The following is a 20,681-nucleotide window of genomic DNA, read 5'->3' as shown; positions in this document are numbered from 1 at the left end:
ATAACTATGTCAGGGCGCAAGCGTGTCAATCAGTTCACCTTCAGGATGCTGATGCAGAGCTTCTCAATAAGTGGGGCGACTGTGGCACCCTCCAAAGCTTCGATCAAGGGTAGAGTCTCTGCACAAGACCAAGTTCTAATACGTACTAGCGTGCCGACGGATAGCTGCCCCACACCCTGGTCAACAGTGCAGGGTCGGGCTTCCTTCACTGTACTTGAACTCAGGAAGGCACGCGTCAATCACCGAACCTCAGACGTGTTCACGACGTACAGCTTCTCATTCGACTACAACCATTTGGCCCAAACTCGTGGGCGTAATTACCGCAACCTCCCCTTTTTCTTCATACAGGTTGTACCGGAGTCGCAATGGCATCACAAGAAGCACAAGAAGTTGTGGGCAAGGCCAAGGTGGCGTTGACTTCAGCGCTGATCCGCGCGCACGCTCCGCCTGCCAGAGGCCTCGCTGAACTTAACGAGATACTCAAGTTCCTCGATGCCACCTTCACGCAGGGCTCGCCTACCAACATCCAGGTTTGAATCATTTCCCCCTAACTCATGTTGACTCTTATGGATTGCTTGCTAACGTCGTTTGAACGTCATTTTTGCGGTATTGTATAGAAATGCAAGCAGTGGGCGCTCCGCGTTGTTGTTAACTCGCCTGAGCTCGTCGCGCTTTTCTGCAAATACCTGGCTGCCTTGGCTAGCTCGTTTGCATCAGAGAAAGGCGGCGGTGCTGCTCGTGTAGCCGAGCCACAGCCGCAGTCAGGCCGGGTGCGTCAGCCTTCAGCAAAGCGGAGATGTCTCTCGCTTCTGTACATCTTGAACGACATTCTTTACCACACCAAGGTCCGCATGAGCGATGAATCGTTCGCCAAGAATCTGGAGAGCCTTGGTCCAGTCATTCCGTCCCTTTTCAGCAGCACCTCGTCCTTTGCAAAGTGCCCAAAGCATGTGGCTAAGATCAAGGCCTTGATCGGGCTCTGGGAGCAGGGAAAGTATTTCTCCGACGCCTTTATTGCAGAGCTTCGGGCTGCACTTGACAGTCCGTTGTCTGGGCAGCATGATCTCAGCAGCGAAGGGACAGCCGTGGCCAAGGCCGCCAAAACCTCCAATTTCGTTTTCCCCTCCACACATGGAGACCTGTCCACGCCGTGGTTCGATCTGCCTGCCGGCAACATGATTAGCTTGCTCAGACAACGGCCAAACAGGCCTATGAACCCATCAGACATCAAGGCAACCGTGCTTCCAACAGGCCCACCCCCAGGAGATCTTGTAGACGCGGTCAAGAAACTTCTTGTCGATGTGGATAAAATCTACGAAACTGAGGTCAATGTCAACGAGACCCGGCCCGACATTAACCAGATGGGCGAAGAATTTCGAAATGATGAGACGGCCGGATCTACAGTTGGAGACACGTACTATGGCTGGTCCCGAAACTTTTGCGAGCAGATGAAGGCTCGGGCACGAGGCGACAACACGCCCGACGGAGAACAGCGCGGAAGGACGCGGTCGCCTCGATCGTATAGCCTGTCGCGTAGCTCGTCACGAGTACCTCATCGTCGCAACCGATCCCACACGCGCAGCACAAGCTCAAGCAGGCGCTCAACAAGACCCGCATTCAAGCGGCAGCGAAGATCGCGGTCGCGGTCGCGGTCGCGGTCGCGGTCGCGGTCGCAGTCCAGGACCATTAGACCAATGAGCTCGAGGTATAGCCGCTCAATGTCCCGCTCCCGCTCCCGCTCTCGGAGCCGATCCTACTCGCCGGCTCCTGCACCGGCTCCTGCACCAGCTCCTGCACCGGCTCCTGTCCCGGCTCCTGGGAATCCAGGAATGCAGTTTCGCACGCAGACGAACACATTTGTTCCGCGAAACCCGCCTCAGCCGTACCAGCCAGGCCCCTTCTCCAGCTACCACCCACAGCAATACAACCACTGGGGAGGTTCATCGGTTCCGCCTCCGCCGCCTCATAATTTCCAAGGCGCCTGGCCGCCCCCGCCGCCTCCTGCCGCGCAGCAGATGACTGGCCCAGGGAGTTTTGCACCTGGCTTCACTGGTGGATGGGCCCAACCACAACCCCCTCTGTATCCAGCAGAGCAAAACAATTACAACCGAGGACGTGGGGGTGGAAACCCCCGAGGCCAATACTATGGCAGAGGTGGCAGAGGGTCCGGTCAAGGTTCGGGCGGATTGTAATAGAATTCGGATTCCCCGTTACCCCCTTCGGACCCTTCATTTCGTCAGCGTGGTCAGAACTGCCAGCGTGGCCAGCGTGGCCAGCGCTACCAGCGCGGCCAGCGTTGTCACCGTGGCCAGGGTGGCCAGCACCGCGCGAGCAACGATCGGCGCCGGTAAACATATCCCGTCCCGAGTACGAGTGTATGAGTATGACCATGACTAATTTACAGTGAAAAGGCTCAAGGAGCAACAAATCCGTGACGGGAATAGTGTATTGTATAAACTTGTACATCTTGTAATTTGCAAATGATGGCAGCACCGGCAGGTTCGCGTTATTGCCCCTGCAACGGCTATCCGAACCTTTTAGAGGAGGCCACTTCTCGCTTATGAAGCAAAACAACATTGTACGGATTAGAATAAGTATTCAAGATTCGGTTTGCTTCTCAATGGATCAGTTATTTAATCAGCTGTTGCTCGTTTTATTTAGTGCTGCCACTGATTGTGTGTTGTTCTCATCATCAGCTACACTACCGAAGGGAGATCTATAGCTTGGTACGTAGAGAGTAGCTAAGGTAATGAAAAAAGGCACTCCTGTAGTCTTTTTGCGCGGCAGCACTCGAGCACGCAAAAGCACAACAGCAAATTAGGTAAACACCAACACCATTATCGATAACAACACACCGAACACTCCGCAATCATAATGAACCGAGATGAAGGCGGGGTGGAGAAGGCAGGAGGGAAAAGAAGAAAAGAAAAGAAAAAAGTAGTAGCCATTTCACTTGCAAAAGGCAGCAAGAGCAGCTATAGAAAGAGGAAACGGAAATCAGGCGCAGAAAAGAAGAAAAAGGGGGTGGAAAAACTCCGTCGACGAAACACATCACCAACAATAATGATAATAATAATAGAAGGAAAAAAAAGAATACCTAATAATAAGGGCAAAAAGAAAATGAGAGAGAGAGAGAGAGAGACATGGAGACAAATAAACCGGTTCGCTCGCAGCACTACCCTCTAGTCCTCTTGTCTCCTTCTATCTCCCTTTCTCCCTTTTTCTGACTGACTGACCGTCCGTCTCCTCGCACCGCTGCCCTGCCCTTCCACTCCTTCTCGCCCTGAGGGAGGTTTCCACTTCACGTTCGTCCCATCAGTTCCAGTCAATCCCCCACCCCCACCCCCATTACCACCATACAAATCAAATCCCCGCCGGTAATGGCAACTTTGCTTTTCTTTCGTCAAGTTTTTATGGGCGATAACTTCTTTGCGGAAAGCAAAATAGTCTTCCTTCCCTTCTCGCCTTCCGCTTCCGCTTCCCCACTTCCGCGGGCCCACAAATCTAACTGGTTGTAAAAGAGGCTTGGGCAGTAGGGTTCCGTGGTGCGCGCGCGTGAGGACATATCAAACGGCAGCAGCAGCAACAACTAGCTGCAGCCGCGGGCCGCTGGCACTGCCCATCCCTGGCATGGAAGAGTCGAAAAGAAAGATAAACCCCCAATGGCATCCTCAAGGTCGTTATATACCCTCTCCCTGTCACACAAGAGAAACTAAAAGACAAAAGAATTTGAGAATATTAACAATGAAAATTCACAAGACACATACGTAGGGTTGGGCGACGTCGATTACGGCCGCCGCGATCTAAAACATCAAAGCCGAATTTGCCAAAGTTTTTCTTTTTCCCCTGATCAGACCTTCTTGAGCTGCCCCGCCCGCAACTTCGTCTCCCTTTTCCCACACAAATCCTAGAAATCAAAAATCTGAACGAGCGTGGGTCGTGAGGAAAGAGTCGGTATTCGGGGGTGGTGTAATCCTTTCTTGAGGAGGCCAAGTGATGACGCCGAGTTTTGGAGATAAAATACTGCGCTGCCGATGACCCGGGGATATAACTAGTCGTGCGCCAGAATCAAAGAAATGCCAGAGGAATGTGTTGACACATGTCGAACAAGGATCACCGCTGGCTTCTAGACGAGCCTACTGAATTTTGTCGTTCGTGAATTATGGGTCGGCGCTCCCGGCGATCGCTGTCCTGAAGCTTCAGCGAATCTAGCCTCTTCTGATTGTCCTCGGCAGTATCGACTTCGTCAACCCTGGGCATCGCACTGGGAGTTGAGCGCGTCGCTCCCGGACCAGGGGCACTGGCTGAGCCATTTAGCTTTCTCTGGTTGGCCTGTTCCGTGATGGCAGCCCATTTTCTCTCCCGTGTAGCTTCTCTTGATGCCGCGCTATTCTGTTGTTCCGTGTATTCGTGCGAGCAGTCATCAAAAAGCTGGGGATTAATCTCCATAAATAACTTCATCGCGTTGTAGACCATGCCGTGAATCGTCCTGCCAAATCATGAGTGACAAGACCCCGAGCAAGCGTACCGAGGGGGCTACATACCTATTCCAGTGACCCTTTGAGTTCTCATAAAGCGGCGCAAACATGATGGGAAGGATTATCTCGACATTGTCGCTGACCAGGTTGCAGAAATACTCGTTGTTCCAGAAGTACAGAGCTCTCTCTGCGACCTGGAAGTGAGGACTCGCAACCGACTTGGCGAGCTGGTGGAACAGAGGCTCTTGGACCTTGGCAAACTCGGCCGGATCCATGACCTCAAAGATATCTTCCACCTCGTTGAGGAACATGACTTCCTTGGTGCTGTTGACTTTGGGCCAATAGCGCAAGAGACCAAGCACAACCTAAGGCGGGTGTCAGTATCATGGCATCTCCAGAAGGCTCAGACAAACATACCTCTTCTGTCAAGGATGCATCTTTCTCAAGGAACTGCACGATGCAGTACGCCAGCTGAGGATGATACATGCTCAGGCTTTTGACCTTGTGGAGAGGGAGCAGAACTCGCGTGAGGAAGAGTTTGTGCTCTTCCTTCAGGGGCAGCGCAAATCCATTAATAATGGAGCCGAGAATCTCCAGAAGCTCAGCAATCCCATTGAATCTCTCCGTCTCGTAGGTAAACTGGAAGAATACATTGTTGATGGAGCGGCGAATAAAGGACCGGAGGTTCAGGAATTTGCCATAGATGCGGTGCAGGGTCGTCTTGAGGAAGTCTCGTTCTCTAGGATCCTCGGAATCGAACAGCTCAAGAAGCTGAAGGACGAAGCTATGATCGATGTATGCTTTCGCAATGTTGGTATTGAAGTCCTGGCTCTCGATGAAACGGAGGAAGAACTCATAGACGACCTGGATATGCGGCCAAGCAACCTCCAGGACTGGTTCATCCTCTTCGGGATCAAACGCCTCGCCCTGGGGGTTCATGGGGGGCGGAATGGGACGGAACAGGTTCTTTGCAAACATCTCGACAACACGGGGATACATTGACTCCGTGATGACTTGGCGGTTGTTAGCGACATAGTCTAATAGTTCATGGAGTGCCAGTCTCTTGATTTCTTTCGACTTCATGTCGCCACTAGCGTCATTGAAGTCGAATATGACATTGCACTGCTCAATCTTCTGCATGAACAGTTCCTGCCGGCGATTTGGCGGCACCTCGTGAAAGCCTGGGAGCTTTTCTAGCTCGCGGTGGACAGAGATGTCGAAGCGCGACGAGTGTTGCCGCCTCGGTGTCTTGGGTCCCTCGAGCACGTCCTTGGGACCCTGATGCAGGCGATCGTATATGAGCGACTTCTGTCCAGCTTTCGGAGGAGCGAGATCATGCGGCATGGTCTCGGCCGCACCAGGCGGGGGTATATGCTTCACAGGACCATGCGTCAGTATAGATCAAGAGAGCTGCTCGCGTACCCAGGAAACCTTACCGGAGCGCTTGGGCTAATTATCACTGTTGGGGGAAGAGGGCCATGCCTAGCGGGCGTGGCGCCTCCATTGGCGCCCTGCGGCGATCCGCCTATGCTGCTGAATCTGTCCGGCACGCCGGGATTTTGGGCAGTACCTACCAGCCCGGCCTGAGCGCCGAGCGCGGCGTTCGAGTGCTCATCGTGGGATGTGTTGTTGGGCGGCAAGGGTTTGTTGCGAATGTCGTTCAAGGTCGATGTAGACGACGATGGGGTCAGGACTGGTGATTGAGTGGCTTCCCTCGATGAGCCAACAGAGTTTGGCGATGCTGTTCCCTCCTTCAATTCCTTTTTCCTCGAGGACTTGCTTTGCGTCCTTTGGAGCTAAGAAACAGGGCAGTCGCGTTAGCCACTTGGGATTCATGAAGGGAAATGTAACCCAATCTACAAATCAGGGTTGGAGCGTGTCCAATGCGGACGACAAGACGTACCACTTTCTGCCCGAACCGCTTCATCTTTAAAGGCAGCAGTTTCTCTGGGCGTGGGGCGGTTAGAGGCCCCCAACTCAACCTTTGAGGGGTGTCAAAGCACGATGACAGCGGGACTCTGACGCGTTCACGAAGCTAAGTAGCTGACTGTGGATTGTCTGCCGAGTGTTGTGCAAGGGCAACGTGGTGGCGGCGGACGAGAGTCGATGTCGGTGCAAGAGGTCGGCCTGTGCGTGCGTCGGTCAGAGCCAAAAGCGGGGGTCGATGGCGGGCTTCGAGAGCGCGTCGGAGACGGTTGCAACAGCAGGCCAGCGACCAGACGGCACTTGACGAGGTAATGGATGCTAGTCGCACGGCTTAGGGCGGCGCAGTCGGGACGAGAGACGGGGGCGGGTCGTGGCCCTTGAGCTGGACGTGGAGAGGAAACCTAAGGTTGGTAGGCAGGGATGAATGGTTGTGGTTGCAGTCGTTGGCTAATCAGGGCAGGACGCGACAACAGGATTGACGCCGGCGATGCGGATCGCGAGCGGGTCCGTCGAGACCGTCGCGACGGTAGACTTGACTGAGAATATCGGCTGCAATGCTGTAGGATGGGTGTGCAGTGTGCTGCGTGCTGGGAGCCGTCGGGAGCTTGGGGGAAATGGATGCTTGGGCTGACGTTCCAGGATGCCGGTGTTTTTGCGGGGCCTTTGTGTGGTTGTCGCGGCTCTTAAATCCGACTGTGGCTGTTTGGCCGGGGCTGTTAGGTTGTTGACGACACAATTCAGCACGCGGCAGCTTAGGCTTATAGTGAGGTTGCGGGGGCCGCGGGCGGTGAGAAGTGGCTGAAAAGGCCGTCGGGCGTGTCAGGACGGAAGGCCAAAGCACGGGGCATCAGGGACCCAGAACGTCGCTGCTGTTGCTGCTGCTGCTCAGTGCCTCCGGTCAGTGGCCCAGGGGCCCAGGGAGGTCTTGGACTAAGCTTTGAGGCTGTGCTCTGACTGCCAGGTGCTTGGCAACAGTCGGAGGACGGGGCACGTAAAGTGGAGGGAGTTAAACACTGGACGCGCTTCGATTAACGAGGGACCCACACAATCGGGAATGCGTCGAGGCTGCCTTGTCCTGCAGACCGACGAAGACTGATGAAGCCAACTAATATTTAGTTTTGATTGTGCAACCGTCAAGTCAGTTTTCCCGGGCCAAGCGAACTGTGGGAATCAAGTTGCCGCAAGTTTAAGAGGGTCTTTCAGCCGGCCAGGAGAGACATGGATATCGTTAGGGTTCGTCGTCTGGGGCACAGAGAGGGGATTTCTTACGCAGTAACCTGAGTTACCAGCCAAAGGAATCGATCTACCCAGACCAGGCTAGTGGCAGCGCAGAGGCCAATCTCGTCCCGCTTCCCATCGATTTAGGGATATTATTAGGTTCTGAGGTTTCCAGTTTGTACACTCCAATCCCTAGAGGGGGTCAGGAACCGGGGTTCTTGGGATCCAAAAACGGGTCCCTCTTTCCCTCCTGTTAGTGTATTCCGTTTTTTTTTTTTTTTTTTTTTACTTTGTAAAAAAAAAACGGTCGTGCTCACAAACGGAGGAGTCCCCACTTCTTCTTTGATCGGCCGAGAACACGCGCTGGCGTCGTGCAGCACCACCGTAGGTTATTGACCGCAGGCATATTTGTACCGCAGATGTAATATGAGTTCCGAGCAGAACCGCTAAGGGCGATCAGAGAATACTATACCTTCCTCCCTAAATCTCTGAAACTTTTTCCAGATCTGCTACTCCACCATGCCGTGAAAACTTCCATGTAACTTCTAGAGTGCGTCTCCTCTGACTGTTAAAACGTCTCCATATACTGTAGGTACATAGGCCGCCAAGCGTTCCAGCTCACCGCCCATGAAAATACCACAATTTACAGCTAAAATTACCACATTCGCTGGTTGCACCGCTCCAAGCGCTGGCAACGCAATTGGACCTCGCCGCCGTCGCCAACGTCAACACACTTCCAAATGCGGTAATTCCAGCTCAGGGCCGTAGATTCGCTCAAATCGTTCAAATCTACGATAAAAAGCGAAGCTGGCCTCGTTGATTCTGATTACGTAACAGGGCCAAAAATGCAACTAAAAACTGCAGGCCTGCTTACAACTACTCGTAACTGCATGCAACTGACAGTCTCACTGATCCATACCTTCCAATGCCCGGGCAGTAGGTTGCGGGACCCTTCCACTTCGTGTAGGCTTGACAACACGGCCCTCAGCCACTGCAGAGGCTGCAGGGCCACGTGAAGCCCGTGATGTTGTGCCTCCCCGGCTAACACCCTGCGTGTCTTGGTGTTGAGCACTGCTTGTTGCCCTGCCAGCCCGGCTCCCTGTGCCCCGGCTACCCCGAGTGCTTGTTGCCCGGCCACCCCGGCTCCCTGAGCCCCGGTTACTACGGCGAACCGGGTCCAAGTTGTTGACAGTACGGCGGGCAGGCTCCGCAGGCGCCTGGGTGAGCTCATCGATGTCATCGTCAACATCGTCGTCGTCATCGTCAAGAGAGACGCCCTCCCACTGCGAGGGAGCCCGGCGAATGGAGGGCATTAGCCCGGACTGCCTGCCCGGCTGAGTAGTCGGGACCCGGGGAGCATTTGGCTCGGCCGCAAAGGCAGTAGTATTGCGCGGCCGGCCCTAAAGGTGCTAGACTCTATCAAACTCTTGGTACCGTAGGTACTCATCTTCATCAAGTAATGACTCCTCCAGGCACTAATATAAATGGAAATCAACCTTCTGAAGCTTCAGAGTACCTACATTATGACGTTTGAGAAGCTCATGAGAGCAAGGAATGCTATACTGCGCCCGGAAGCTGCCGGTGCAAGGCTCGAGGGGTCTCGGGCGGTCTTCCAGGGCCGGCTGCATCTTTTTGTACTGTTGAACAACACGATCGAGGACTTCATAACATACGTTGAAGGGAGCCTCGCCTAGCCACTACTTTCCTAGGTAATCGAAGCGAATGCGGTTCTGTTGGTTCTGAGTCTCCTCATCACAAGCTTCATTCATGCCCTCCACCATATTCAGGCTCTGTTTAACAGTCTGATCAATCGAACTAGAGCCGGTAATAACGTATGACTTGAAGAGCTTGTTAACTGACTCGACTGGCGATGTGGTACGTTGGCCGAAGTTTTGTACCTTGTTGGTGTAGCAAGTCGCCCACTGACTTCGAAGTGGCATGTATATTTCCTCGAGATACTTCAGTATAGCCGTTTGGGCGGAAAATACGGCTTTCATCATCTCCTATGCCTGGTTGAAGCCATCGAGGGTGGCCGAGTACATAATATACTCCCAGAGGACATACATTCCTGCCTTTGTGTAGGGGACCTCGGCTGGCAGGGCGCCCAGGCGCGGCTGCTGGCCATCCTGCACTCTTCTTGTACGGAAAACAACCTGGTTTTCTTCCTCATCTTCATCGTCGTTATCTTCGTTGTTTTCCTCTCCTTGTTGCCTGCCTTGTGCCTGTGTTTGTGCCTGAGCCCGGGCAACCTCCTTTGTAGCGGCTGTATTCCATTTCTTCTTGAATCGAAGGACCACATTCTTGTTGATGTGGAAGATGCAGAGTTGAGGCTTAGCTTCAGGGTAAACTCGGGCAATTGCAGCCCTCATCGCGGCCTCAAAGTCGGTAATTATGACCTTCGGGGGTGGCCAAAGTCTTTGGCGTAATTGGAGGTTCGTATCTTGTACGTGTTAAAGCGTGTAGAAGCGGACCATTCGTTTAAATCGTTAATAAGATCATCGAGGCTGTCATATTTGGTGTTGAGAAGCTTGTGGCCGATAGGCGGGTTCGAGAGGGGTGGTGGTGCCGGCGGCGCATTTTCATCGGGCGCATCGCTGAGATCGCCAAAGTCGCTCAGATCGCTTAGATCTTCAAGGGCGTCCATTTCTATCGCTAGTTAGTACTGTACAAACGTACCCAGAAACTGCGTAACGCCAGGCGAACGTGAACAGTAAGGGGCAACTTGGTTGATGGCCAAATTTTCGCGTACACATATATATCTTTTGCCCAATACGTTCAATTGGCCAAATATCCATATTCGATTCGCTCAATAGGGATGACTATTCGGTCTCGTTACCCATATGACAGTCCACTTTACCGAGTTAAGGTGAAGCGCATAGGCGTGAGGCTTTTTGCTTCCCATGAAAAAAGCATTACGGGGTCAGCATATAGGGGACTTAAAATTCCCCGCCCCGAATGGTGCCCAGCGAGGGTTGTGGCTTCGATATTTCCGCCCTTAGCGATAAATAGTATACTATCGGTAAAGGCGTTGGACGAGTGGGCTAGGTCGGTTTATGACGTATTAGGCGGTAGGGTAGATTTAGGAATAACTTCAACGGCAGGGCAGACCCCGGGGGACATTAAGAGCCCCCCGTATATCTGGAAAGCTGCTGTTTCTACGGTGAAGTCGGTTTGCTCGAGGTGCGGAAGGGCATGTTGTTGATGTCGCGGCAAGTGCCAGAGATACTATTAGGAAAGAACGGACAGCGAAATGGGTGCCAGAGCAACGGTACGTCCCCATCTATAGGGCCAAGTCCTACGACGACCGTCCACGTTTCTTCCCCTAACGCTATCAAGCCACCCGCAACGTATGTCAAACCTCATATCCCTCGGCCATCCAGCTTTGACCCCATGAATGGCCAAGTCCTATGAAAGGAAGATATAAGGGCTTACCAGTGTATTGCAGTCATCTCAGCTGCTCTGCGTCGCCGGGCCCAACCACCACCACCACCGACGAGCAACGTAAGAGGAACAATGCATCCTTCCATGCTGTTGACGGAGATGCTTATATGCCTTGTGATGGCTAGATGACGCGAAGATGCAGAAGTTGCGGCCAACCCAGCCACCTGGCCGTGGCCTCCCAGGCTTCCGGCGAGGAGATTGAGGCGTTCCGTAAGTAGACCCATGAAACCGTGCGTTAGGATCGTCTCGTGGTGTCTAACGACAAGGCAGAAGCTGAACGACAAGGCAGAAGCTGAACGACAAGGCAGAAGCTGAACGACAAGGCAGAAGCTGAACGAGAGAGGCCCGCCAAGGCGGGCAACAAGGAGGACGAGGAGGTGGAGGGCGAGGACGAGGAGGCGGTGGAACTACCACAACCACCATCACCACCACCACCATCATGCGGGGCGGGGTCTCCCAGACGACCAAGAGGACGACGATGACGACCACCGCACCGCCGCCGCCGCACCGCAACGCCGCCGCCGCCACCAACACTACCAACCCGCCCCCGCCGGCCGAATCGCAGTCCCGGGGCCCGACTCCCGCGCCTCCGGCTCCCCCGGCCCCCGGCTCCCGGGAGGCCTCGCCTCAAAACACCCCCCGGGCCGCCTCTCCCACGCCGTCCTTCGTCACTTCCCCGGACGGCCCACGCCGGCCTCTGGACGCCGCCTCGCCCTCCATCCTCCGCTCCCTGCCCCGAGCCGCCAGCCTCCTGAGTGGACAAAGGACACCTCAACACCAGTCTACTGACCGCTGCAAGTGGCCACGGACCTAGCTGGCAGCCGAAGCTGAGTGGTGAGAGCGGATTCACTGTTTCCAGCTTCTCGAGAATCACAGGTGGCAACACAATGGCCGGAGCGGGCGAGTACGCAATGGTGAAAGCAGTGCAATTGGAGCCACATACCCTCATCCTAATGAGGCGTGGCAATAGCAGCATCGGACTTGACCAGCAACAGGAAGACGGAAACGCCATATATTACACAGTGTTACAACCAAAGAATCTTAAGACGGGTCATGCAATTAATGTAACCACTGGACCCGAGCTTTACCGTCGGGCAAGCTCGCGAGGTCCAAGGAGGTTTTGGTTAATTGCTCCAGTTAAATGGAGCACAATCCGGCGTTCACTCATAGTTATGTTAGATACTAACACTACTGGTACCATAACACATAAGACGGAGGTGTATGCAGTTACAGTTGACCCACAAACGGAGGACCAAAAGCTGGGGGAGATATTCAAGCTTTCCTGTTTCTTAGCTGTGTGCCTTGATGTATTGAGAAAGCCAAGATCCATGTCCTTGTGTACATACAAAGCTAATGGTTGATACCAACAACATGTAAGGAAAGAGCCCCAACCCACACACACGACCAACTCACACGCGTACCGAGCGGGCCAAGACCTCATTCCTTTGTCATGGCCTCTCGCCCGCTAGCCCTGCACTCTGTCATGTATATAAGCAGTGGCCCTCGCCCCTTCCTTTGCGAGGGCCAGGTTGAAGTCTCTTACCAATACCAGTCATTGCTCGTTCTATTCAGCACCTTCATTGTGACCACCTTGATCAGGCGTACCTGCCTTCACTTACATGTACGCCATCACGGTTTACAAGTCACAGGGAGCTACGCTGGATAGGCTGTGCTTGATATCTCTGAGCGGGATTTCTCTTCAGGGCTTACTTATGTCGCTGTCTTACGCGTTACTAGTCCATAGGGCTTGATGTTTAACGTTCCTTTTGCCCTGGACCAAATCCAGGTCAAGAATGACGTTACAGGTGCCTTACGTGCGGCGGATTACCAGCGCCGTATTGACGCCATCTATCCGGGGTACCATCCATCAACAGCATCACCCGCTAGCGGCATCATCTATCGGCCGCACCATCTATCCGGGGTACCATCCATGAACAGCATCACCCACCAGCGGCATCATCCATAGGCGGTATCATCTATGAGCGGCATCATCCATAGATTGGGTATTAGCTATTAGCGGCATCTTCTATTGGCGGTCCATGGTATCATCCATCAACGGTATCATCTATCGGCGGCATCACCCATCAGTAGCATCACCCATCATGGGAAGTGGTATTTCTCTCGGATCAATCGACCCGGCTATGCCCGCTATCGCGATCCGAGCTTCACAAACAGGCGGTCTACCGGAAGTTAAGATCTAGTTATAGATCTTTAGCGTCGAGGTTCAGTTTCACGCTTCATGTATTTCCATTTCGTCATGGCTCTGGTCCGTATCAAGGACGTCAAGCGATATGGATGGCAAGATGTTTGGGCCCGATATTACCAGCAACGTCCATTTCCCACACCGGGTAACTATATACGACAGAACATGTTACTCGCGTTGGCCACCCATTTTGGGACGGCCGATATGCACGTCGTCGAATCCTGGATCAAGGATCAAGGATTCGACTCTCCATTGAAGTTAACCGATGAGGAGACACAAGAGGCAGCACGCCGAGTGCACGTGGCCGTGGATCAGGCGATCGATCGCGCTGAGAGAGACGGGAGCATGGAAGATGGCGATAGCAGCAGCGGCGATGAGGGTGAGGGCGAAGATGAGGATGATTAGACAGGGAAGGGTAGCGGGCAGGAGAGAAGGAAAAATTGAGTGCATTTATATAACTTGACTACGTAGGTAGCAATTCTACGACGTATCCAAACACTTTTCTTCCGCACTAGGCATTTTGGATATGTGGAACAAGGATAAATGGATACTAGATTATAATCGTGGGCAAGTCTGGTAAGGGCGTTGGGGACAAACCTGGAATGCGAGTGGACGTCGAAGAATACGGGGCCGATAAATTGTACGTATTTGGCAGCGGCCTCGACCCTTTCATTCGTGGTGCCGAAGGTTTCCGCCGCGTCGGACATAATCAAATAGGGTAGAACTGTCGGAAGGACGAGATATGACGAGGTAGTCCGGTGTTGAATGCGAAAAGGATATTTTGAGGTTCAAGTAGGGGTCGTCATGATTGGCTCTTGCTTGGATGTGGGCCCCAATGCGGAAAGCTGTGGCGCTCAGAGCAGGCAGTGGACCCATCGAAGCCGCATGCATTTCCAGTGGCTGGGCTCTGGTCTGCGGTTGACGGCAAGCAAGAAAAAAAATAAGCTACAGAGGTACCCTCGACGTCGCGAATTCTCGGCGCATGACAATGGTCTAGGGGATTCCACAACGTTACTCTCCTCTAGATGTTCTCTCAGGCCATTGCCAGTCGAGCCGTCCCGGCAGCCGCTGCTGCGTGCCGCGGCTACAGCAGACAGACCTTCGCCATGCCGTTAAAAGCAAAGGTGCTGTCGCGGCAAGCAGCGCCACGACTCCTGGTAAGCAAGCCAACGCTCTGTTAATCCGCCAATTTGTTTGCACATGCGTTGCATACATACTGACCCCCAACCCATTGCAGATGTCGACCCAGGCCGCCCACGAACTCTTCAAGCCCGTCGAGGGAGACGAACCCGAGGATGTGCTCTTCAACTCCCTCTACGGGCTCCGGTCCATCGAGCTCAACCGCCCCATGAAGCTCAACGCCCTCAACGGCTCCATGATACGCAAGATTGGCCCGCGCCTCATCGAATGGTCCCAGTCCGACATGGCCAACGTCATCGTCATCAAGGGCACAGGAGAGAAGGCCTTCTGCGCAGGCGGCGACGTGGCTCAGCTGGCGAGGTGGAATCAGCGCGGCCCCAAAGGCAAGAAGCTGTCCATGGACTACTTCGCCCTGGAATACCAGCTGGACCACATGATCGCCACCCTCAACAAGCCTTACGTCGCCTTCATGGACGGCATCACCATGGGCGGCGGCGTGGGCCTCAGCGTCCACGCCCCCTTCCGCATCGCCACGGAGCGCACCGTGTTCGCCATGCCCGAGACCACCATCGGCTTCTTCCCCGACGTCGGAGCCTCCTTCTTCCTGCCCAAGATGCCAGGCGCCACGGGCACCTTCCTAGCCCTGACCAGCGCCCGCCTGACGGGCGCCAACGTCTTCTACGCCGGCCTCGCCACACACTACCTCCACTCCTCCAGCCTGCCCGCCCTCGAGTCGCGGCTGGCCGAGCTCCGCTTCAACGACTACGACGAGATGCCCCACCGCCTCTCCGTCGTCAACGCCACCATCGAGGAGTACTGCACGGGCCTGCCGCACGACGAGCCCATACTAATGGGCGGCGAGCTACGCAAGGCCATCGACCGGTGCTTCAGGCACAACTCGGTCGAGGACATCATCAGCGCGCTCGAGACCGAGGAGGGGCCCGCCAAGGCGTGGGCGCAGGGGGTCCTCGACATGCTGCACCAGCGGTCGCCGACGTCGGTGCACGTGGCGCTGCGGCAGATGCGCATCGGCCGCAAGTGGACCATCGCCGAGACGTTCCGGCGCGAGCACCAGATTGCGGCCAAGTTCATGGCGCACCGCGACTTCAACGAGGGCGTGACGGCCGTGCTCATCGACAAGCGCGCGCCCAAGTGGAAGCCCGCCGCGCTCGAGGACATCCTGCCGGACAGCAACATCTCGGAGCCCTTCATCCGCGTCGACGACTACCCGCCCCCGCTGCAGCTCGTCAACGACACGGACTACGCCCAGTACCCCTACGGCAAGCTGGGCCTGCCCACCGAGCGCGAGGTCGAGGACCAGGTCTCGCGCGGCAACATGACCCGCAAGCAGGTCCTCGACCACTTCCTCCAGGACCGCAGCTTCAAGCAGGGCGTCAGGGAGGTCGTCAAGGAGATCCTCGACCGCAAGACGGCCGCCTCACCCCTAGACAATACTGCGTCTTGGCTGTATGAATAGAGACAATGTAAACAAAAAAGCAAAAGATACCGTGTCTTGTGTTGTGTAGTGTAGTGTAGAGAGTGAGTGATGTAGCGTTTTAGGGTGGGGTGTAATTCTTTTTTTTGTCCGGGTTTTATTTACGTGTATATATATCAAATATCTAAAAAGTGTACCATCTATATATACCTGATTTCATCCATAGTTTTTTTATTTTTTTCAAAAAGGAAAAAAATCCCCTCGGTAAATGCTGTAGACTCTGCGGAGCGAAAGGCCTTTCTATAGTGAATATTCTCTGCCATATTTCCCAAGGTTAGAACACAGTATGCGTGTGCATGGAACGAATTCACCTAAGGTAGCTAAGCAATCCCAAGTATGTAGATGGGTATCTATACAGCAGGCAACCGGTGTAATTTTAGACTAGACTCAAGGTACTCCGTACGCTTATACTCTGACAAGCCGTCCCCCCCAGTTCTTCCAAAACGCCCCAAGATAAAAACACAGATCTATCCTCTATCGTAAACAAACGCCGAGGCCAACGCTACACGCCCAGGCTTTTCACGCAGGTCCACAGAACCACCGGGACAACTACATTATCGTTTCCGCCCGTCAGCACAGCCTCGGTGAGGGAGGCGACCGAGGCGCAGATGGCGGTCTTCTGCAGCGATGCCGACGACCACAGGCTCCTGAGGCTCGCCAGCATGCCGCCGAGATGGCTGGTCTGCGTCGCAGTCATTGACAGCGTCGGCGTCGTCAGGGGCCAGCCGCCCATGTGCAGCCAAGCGTTGGCGGCCATCAGCCCCACGAACACGGCCGTGGCAAAGGCGAGGCTGCCCTCGACGCTTTTGCCGCCGCCCCAAAGCCACTTGCGGTGGCCCCAGCGGCGGCCGATGAGAGAGGCGGCCGCGTCGCCGAGGCCGACGCACACGACGCCCGACACCATGCTGACGTCGCGCGTAGGCACCTCCCAGCCAGCGAGAGCGCCTGAGCCAGTGCGTGAGAGGGAGGCGAGGCTGAGCCAGAGGGGGATGGCGCAGCCTATTAGCAGGAAGATGTGGGAAATGACGACGGGTCCGCGGAGGTCGCGGCCGTCGACAAAGGGGGTGAGAAATGAGGCGATGGGCTTGGAGAGGGGGGGCAGCTGACTCGCGCGGAGGAGGTCGAGGAGCAAGAATATAGCGAGCACGAGGGACAGGGCTAGGGAAACAAACGTCGGGTCGATATATGTGGCGGGGAGGAACATGGCCACCATCATAAAATGAAACACCTTGCGGCGCGTGTCCACCTCGTAAATGGGGGATAGTCGAAAGACAACGGCAAGGCCGACGCCGATCATGGCAAGCCAGTAAGCAGCGAGCACAAGACGCGTATTAGCCTCGCCAAACGAGCTGTGGCGGAGGTGCTGAACTAAGCCCTGGCGGCAGAACGCAACGTCGTCTTCGTGGTCCGGCCGGGGCGGCAGGCAGATCCAGCTCTCGATATTCGCCTTGACAACCTCGAGCCGGAAGCGTGGCAAGTCACCAAACAGGTAGCCCAGGGCCCATCCGATAGGCTCGTATCCCGCCAGAGCAAACCTCTGCACGTACTCCCTGATGCCGACTAATACGATCATAAGCACGCAGAGGTAGACGTAGCCTGCGTACAGCCACTTCCTCATCACGGCCTGGGATTGCGTAAGCGAGAAAAAGGCACGCACGCTGGACGAGGCCGAGCGTTTCCGGCGCCCCGAAGGAGTGCTGGTTTTGGATCGGTCGTTGCCGAACCTGCCAGGCGAGGGTAGGGTATTTCTCCGAGCTGATAGCTGATGCATCGGCTCGGGTAAGTTGAAACGCACATTGAGTGCGTTCACGTGTGAACCGGGCACCATGTCTGTATCGCTGACACTATCTGCCCGGAACGGGTTTCTCAGGGGCGGCGGACGGGTTTTCAGCCCTGCACCCTCGTAGTACTCGTCAGAAGAGTTCGCAGTGTCGGAAAATGTGTTTCCGTAGTCAACCACTTTAATATCAAGTCGAGGCCGCCGCAACGACCAGAGTGTGCGTAATAGCCGGAAAGTAGACCCCCATTTTGATGGGATGGAAAGACGCTTAAATCGCCATTTTGGCACTCGAGCCAGAGCAATCCCCCATCGGATCACCTGGCTGCAGAAAACAATGATGCCAAGACCGCCCCCCCAGAGTAAGCCATTGAGAATGACAGCCTGGGGAGACTGGGCGAGTAGAAGGACGTTGATAAGAGCAACCGAGAGTAGCTGCAACTCGGCGGTCAACAGGCTCGTCGTCGTGAGAAACTGTAGGATTAAACATAGTGTTTGGTGCAAGGGGTAGAGCAAAGCCAAAATTTCTTGCGAGGTCTCGTTGGTCTCGACGGGCGAGATTGAGTGTTGGTAACTCTCCACGAAGAGTGGGAGACAGGACAGGAGCCAGTGAGCGGGACTGTAAACTTCCCAATATCTGGAACTGGGGACCAGCGACCTGGGCAGGGCGCAGAGACCGAGGGCCAGATTTAGTAGCACAGCGGCCCTGACATTCTGGGCAACAAGAAGAGACACAAGTACCGGTATCAATGGGGGATAAAACAGTGGCGCTGGATCAAACGACGACGGAATAGTAATCGGCACCAATTTTGACGGACTCCCCTGAGCATAGGCCCAAGTGACTAGTCTCAGGGGGTAGGCGGCAAGCAGCACGAGCGCTACCTGTCCGAGGACAAGAAATTCTGCAAATATGTTAGCAAGATAGGGGAGCAAGTTGTGCTGGAACGTGAGACGGATATATCCCTACCTCTCTGGTATAGCCGGAGGAAAGGCTGGACGTCGCGATTGGAGGCAACCATGCCAGCCAGACAGGCCAGGAGCAAAACTTCGGTGCTGCGCCGAACAAGCTCCTTGCGGCGGCGCACCTTCTCGGCAGCGCTTCTCTTGTCTTGCGCAAAGCTGCCATGGCTCAGGCCGAGCGGCGTCCTGCGCCCCTCTTCCTCCAAAACAGCTGGCGAAAGCTGAGGTGTTGAAGATCCCGACAGAGGCTCGTTCCTGCCCCGCAAGCCCTTGTGCAACCGTGTTTTGGGTGCGGGAAGCCCCTTGAGGAAGTGTTCATCATCGGCGTCGGTGCCGCTGTCGCTCGCGGGGGTCGAGTCCTTGGGGGTTAGAAGCAAGGGCAGACCCCTGGCCACGGTGTCCGCGTCGGCAGCGCCATCGACGGCCGCAGTAGAGGCAAAGGGGGCGGCCGCTGCTGTGTGCACAAGTCGGTCGGCGGGCTCGAGCAGCTCCGAGTTACGACGGTGGTACGGGTGCGGGGAGCGCGACAGGATGCGGATGTTTGGGGACGGTGATTCGTCGCCGCTGTAGGCACCGCTCGCCGTGGTCAGAGCCGGGGGCAGGAGATGCTCGGGCATGGCCGGTCTTGCAGTCGATCTGGCGCAACATGGGGCATGTGATTCTTGTATGATGTGGGTTGGACGGAATGCGCCCGAGGCAGCAGCTAGCCCTGTGCCAAACGTACGTATCGATCAATTCAACGCTGTGGCCCGAAACCCGCGGAAACCCGAATCTCGAAAATTGAAAGTTGCGGCGGTCGATCGATCACCAATTGATATTGACAGGCGGCTCAGGGGCTACAGAGAGCTGCATGGTTCAATCGTTCAGGGTTCTAGCGGGACGCCTGAGGCAAGGCAAGGTATTAACAAGTGCGGGCGTAGGTAGTGCGTGCGTGAGATGATGTCGGATCCATATCACATGAAAGGTGGACATTTAGGTACGGATACCTTCTTTCAACCGCAGCGCATTCCCGATGCCACTGCCAGTCATGCAACAAACTGCAGCAGGAACGCTGGGCGACGTCGCGAGGCGCTCACGCCACAGGCGTGCATACATACACAAGCCACCGTGGCTAGTTCGTCGTGTAACTGTAAGCGTTCCATAAAGTGGGGCAAGTTGGTCGAGCTGCGCTGCTTCGCTCAAAACCCAAGCTGAGGAAATTTACCTTACCTAGCGATAGACCTCCGCGCACACCGCCCAGAAGGGTGATTTATCGCCTGTAAAGCTCTCGCGATCAAGCTACGGCGCGAGCGGGAATTAGGAAAGGATGTCTCGAGCTCCTCCTTCGTCCCAAACAAAGACCTTTTGTTCATAGGCTCGGGGTTGTGTTGTGTTAGGTTGAAAGTGGGGTTGGGGTTGAGCACCCGAACCATTAGCTCTTGCGTGTGTTTGCCATTTGCCCAGCTATCATCGCTGTCCTCATGACAATATAACACATCTAAACAGCTACCTTAATTCTCACGACGCTTGCTTCACGGTGAAGGAAGGTGAAAATCCAAGAAGGGCGCAGGTAAGTGACTTGTCGAACTCGAGCCGGCGGTGTGCAAACCCTCACTCTTAGGACAAATCTCAAAAGAAGCCAAGGGATTACGTCGACCTAGTGTATGAAACACACATTCTCGTATCCACCTATTCAGAGAACAAACAGAAGTAATTCATTGATTCGCTCACAGCGTAGGGGCTGGACATCTCGACCTCGTGTACGGAGTATGTACACGTATCAAAAGCAGAACATTGTCGGATTACTGGTACGAGATCATCGTCAGTGGGCACCCACTGCATCAAGGCCGGCTCGTCACGCTCGTATTGACCAGCGATGTGCTCGCTCAAGATCTAGTCCGCTGTTGCACACATATGGGTGGCCGGGGATGATCGCCCGAGACGATCGGGAGCCTCGGCACAGGCTCGATGGAACCGCCAAGCCTGTCGGTTCATATCAACCCAAGTAAGTATGGATAACGCCGCCCGAGATCACTCATTGCTCAGTTCCGCCTATTTGTGGGA

At 54.9% G+C, this 20,681-nt stretch overlaps 6 protein-coding genes across 6 annotated transcripts; 4 read left to right on the top strand and 2 right to left on the bottom strand.

Annotated features, from left to right (window-relative positions):
- Positions 1–365: 365 nt before the first annotated feature.
- B0T26DRAFT_639258 (uncharacterized protein) lies at positions 366–1,469 on the top strand (the record flags this gene model as incomplete). Its single annotated transcript, XM_060437117.1, has 2 exons — positions 366–530; positions 618–1,469. Coding segments are annotated over 2 exons (1,017 nt in total), but the record flags the coding sequence as incomplete, so codon positions are not given.
- A 2,644-nt stretch (positions 1,470–4,113) lies between these two features.
- B0T26DRAFT_637001 (phosphatase 2A regulatory B subunit-domain-containing protein) lies at positions 4,114–6,405 on the bottom strand (the record flags this gene model as incomplete). Its single annotated transcript, XM_060436891.1, has 5 exons — positions 4,114–4,489; positions 4,545–4,843; positions 4,896–5,852; positions 5,915–6,274; positions 6,382–6,405. The coding sequence occupies 5 exons, from the start codon at positions 6,403–6,405 to the stop codon at positions 4,114–4,116; spliced, it is 2,016 nt and encodes a 671-aa protein (XP_060300167.1).
- A 4,467-nt stretch (positions 6,406–10,872) lies between these two features.
- On the top strand, positions 10,873–11,877 carry B0T26DRAFT_671992 (uncharacterized protein; the record flags this gene model as incomplete). Its single annotated transcript, XM_060439401.1, has 5 exons — positions 10,873–10,890; positions 11,068–11,123; positions 11,206–11,273; positions 11,391–11,464; positions 11,524–11,877. The coding sequence occupies 5 exons, from the start codon at positions 10,873–10,875 to the stop codon at positions 11,875–11,877; spliced, it is 570 nt and encodes a 189-aa protein (XP_060300166.1).
- Positions 11,878–13,265: 1,388 nt separating this feature from the next.
- On the top strand, positions 13,266–14,041 carry B0T26DRAFT_128902 (uncharacterized protein). Its single transcript, XM_060433351.1, has one exon. The coding sequence runs from the start codon at positions 13,303–13,305 to the stop codon at positions 13,669–13,671; it is 369 nt and encodes a 122-aa protein (XP_060300165.1). The 5' UTR covers positions 13,266–13,302; the 3' UTR covers positions 13,672–14,041.
- Positions 14,042–14,372: 331 nt separating this feature from the next.
- Positions 14,373–15,883, top strand: B0T26DRAFT_738046 (ClpP/crotonase-like domain-containing protein; the record flags this gene model as incomplete). The annotated part of the gene is made up of 2 exons (XM_060443537.1): positions 14,373–14,423; positions 14,504–15,883. The coding sequence occupies 2 exons, from the start codon at positions 14,373–14,375 to the stop codon at positions 15,881–15,883; spliced, it is 1,431 nt and encodes a 476-aa protein (XP_060300164.1).
- A 182-nt stretch (positions 15,884–16,065) lies between these two features.
- On the bottom strand, positions 16,066–19,669 carry B0T26DRAFT_821626 (uncharacterized protein). The gene is made up of 2 exons (XM_060447408.1): positions 18,646–19,669; positions 16,066–18,580 (listed from the first exon to the last, which is right to left on the bottom strand). The coding sequence occupies exons 1-2, from the start codon at positions 19,253–19,255 to the stop codon at positions 16,404–16,406; spliced, it is 2,787 nt and encodes a 928-aa protein (XP_060300163.1). The 5' UTR covers positions 19,256–19,669; the 3' UTR covers positions 16,066–16,403.
- Between the last annotated feature and the right edge of the window lie 1,012 nt (positions 19,670–20,681).

This window comes from Lasiosphaeria miniovina (assembly GCF_030549165.1).
Source record: "Lasiosphaeria miniovina strain SMH2392-1A chromosome Unknown B0T26scaffold_2, whole genome shotgun sequence".
Taxonomy (NCBI): Eukaryota; Fungi; Ascomycota; class Sordariomycetes; order Sordariales; family Lasiosphaeriaceae; genus Lasiosphaeria; species Lasiosphaeria miniovina.
The sequence above is the reverse complement of the archived record's forward strand: the minus strand, read 5'-3'. Positions and strand labels throughout refer to the sequence as shown.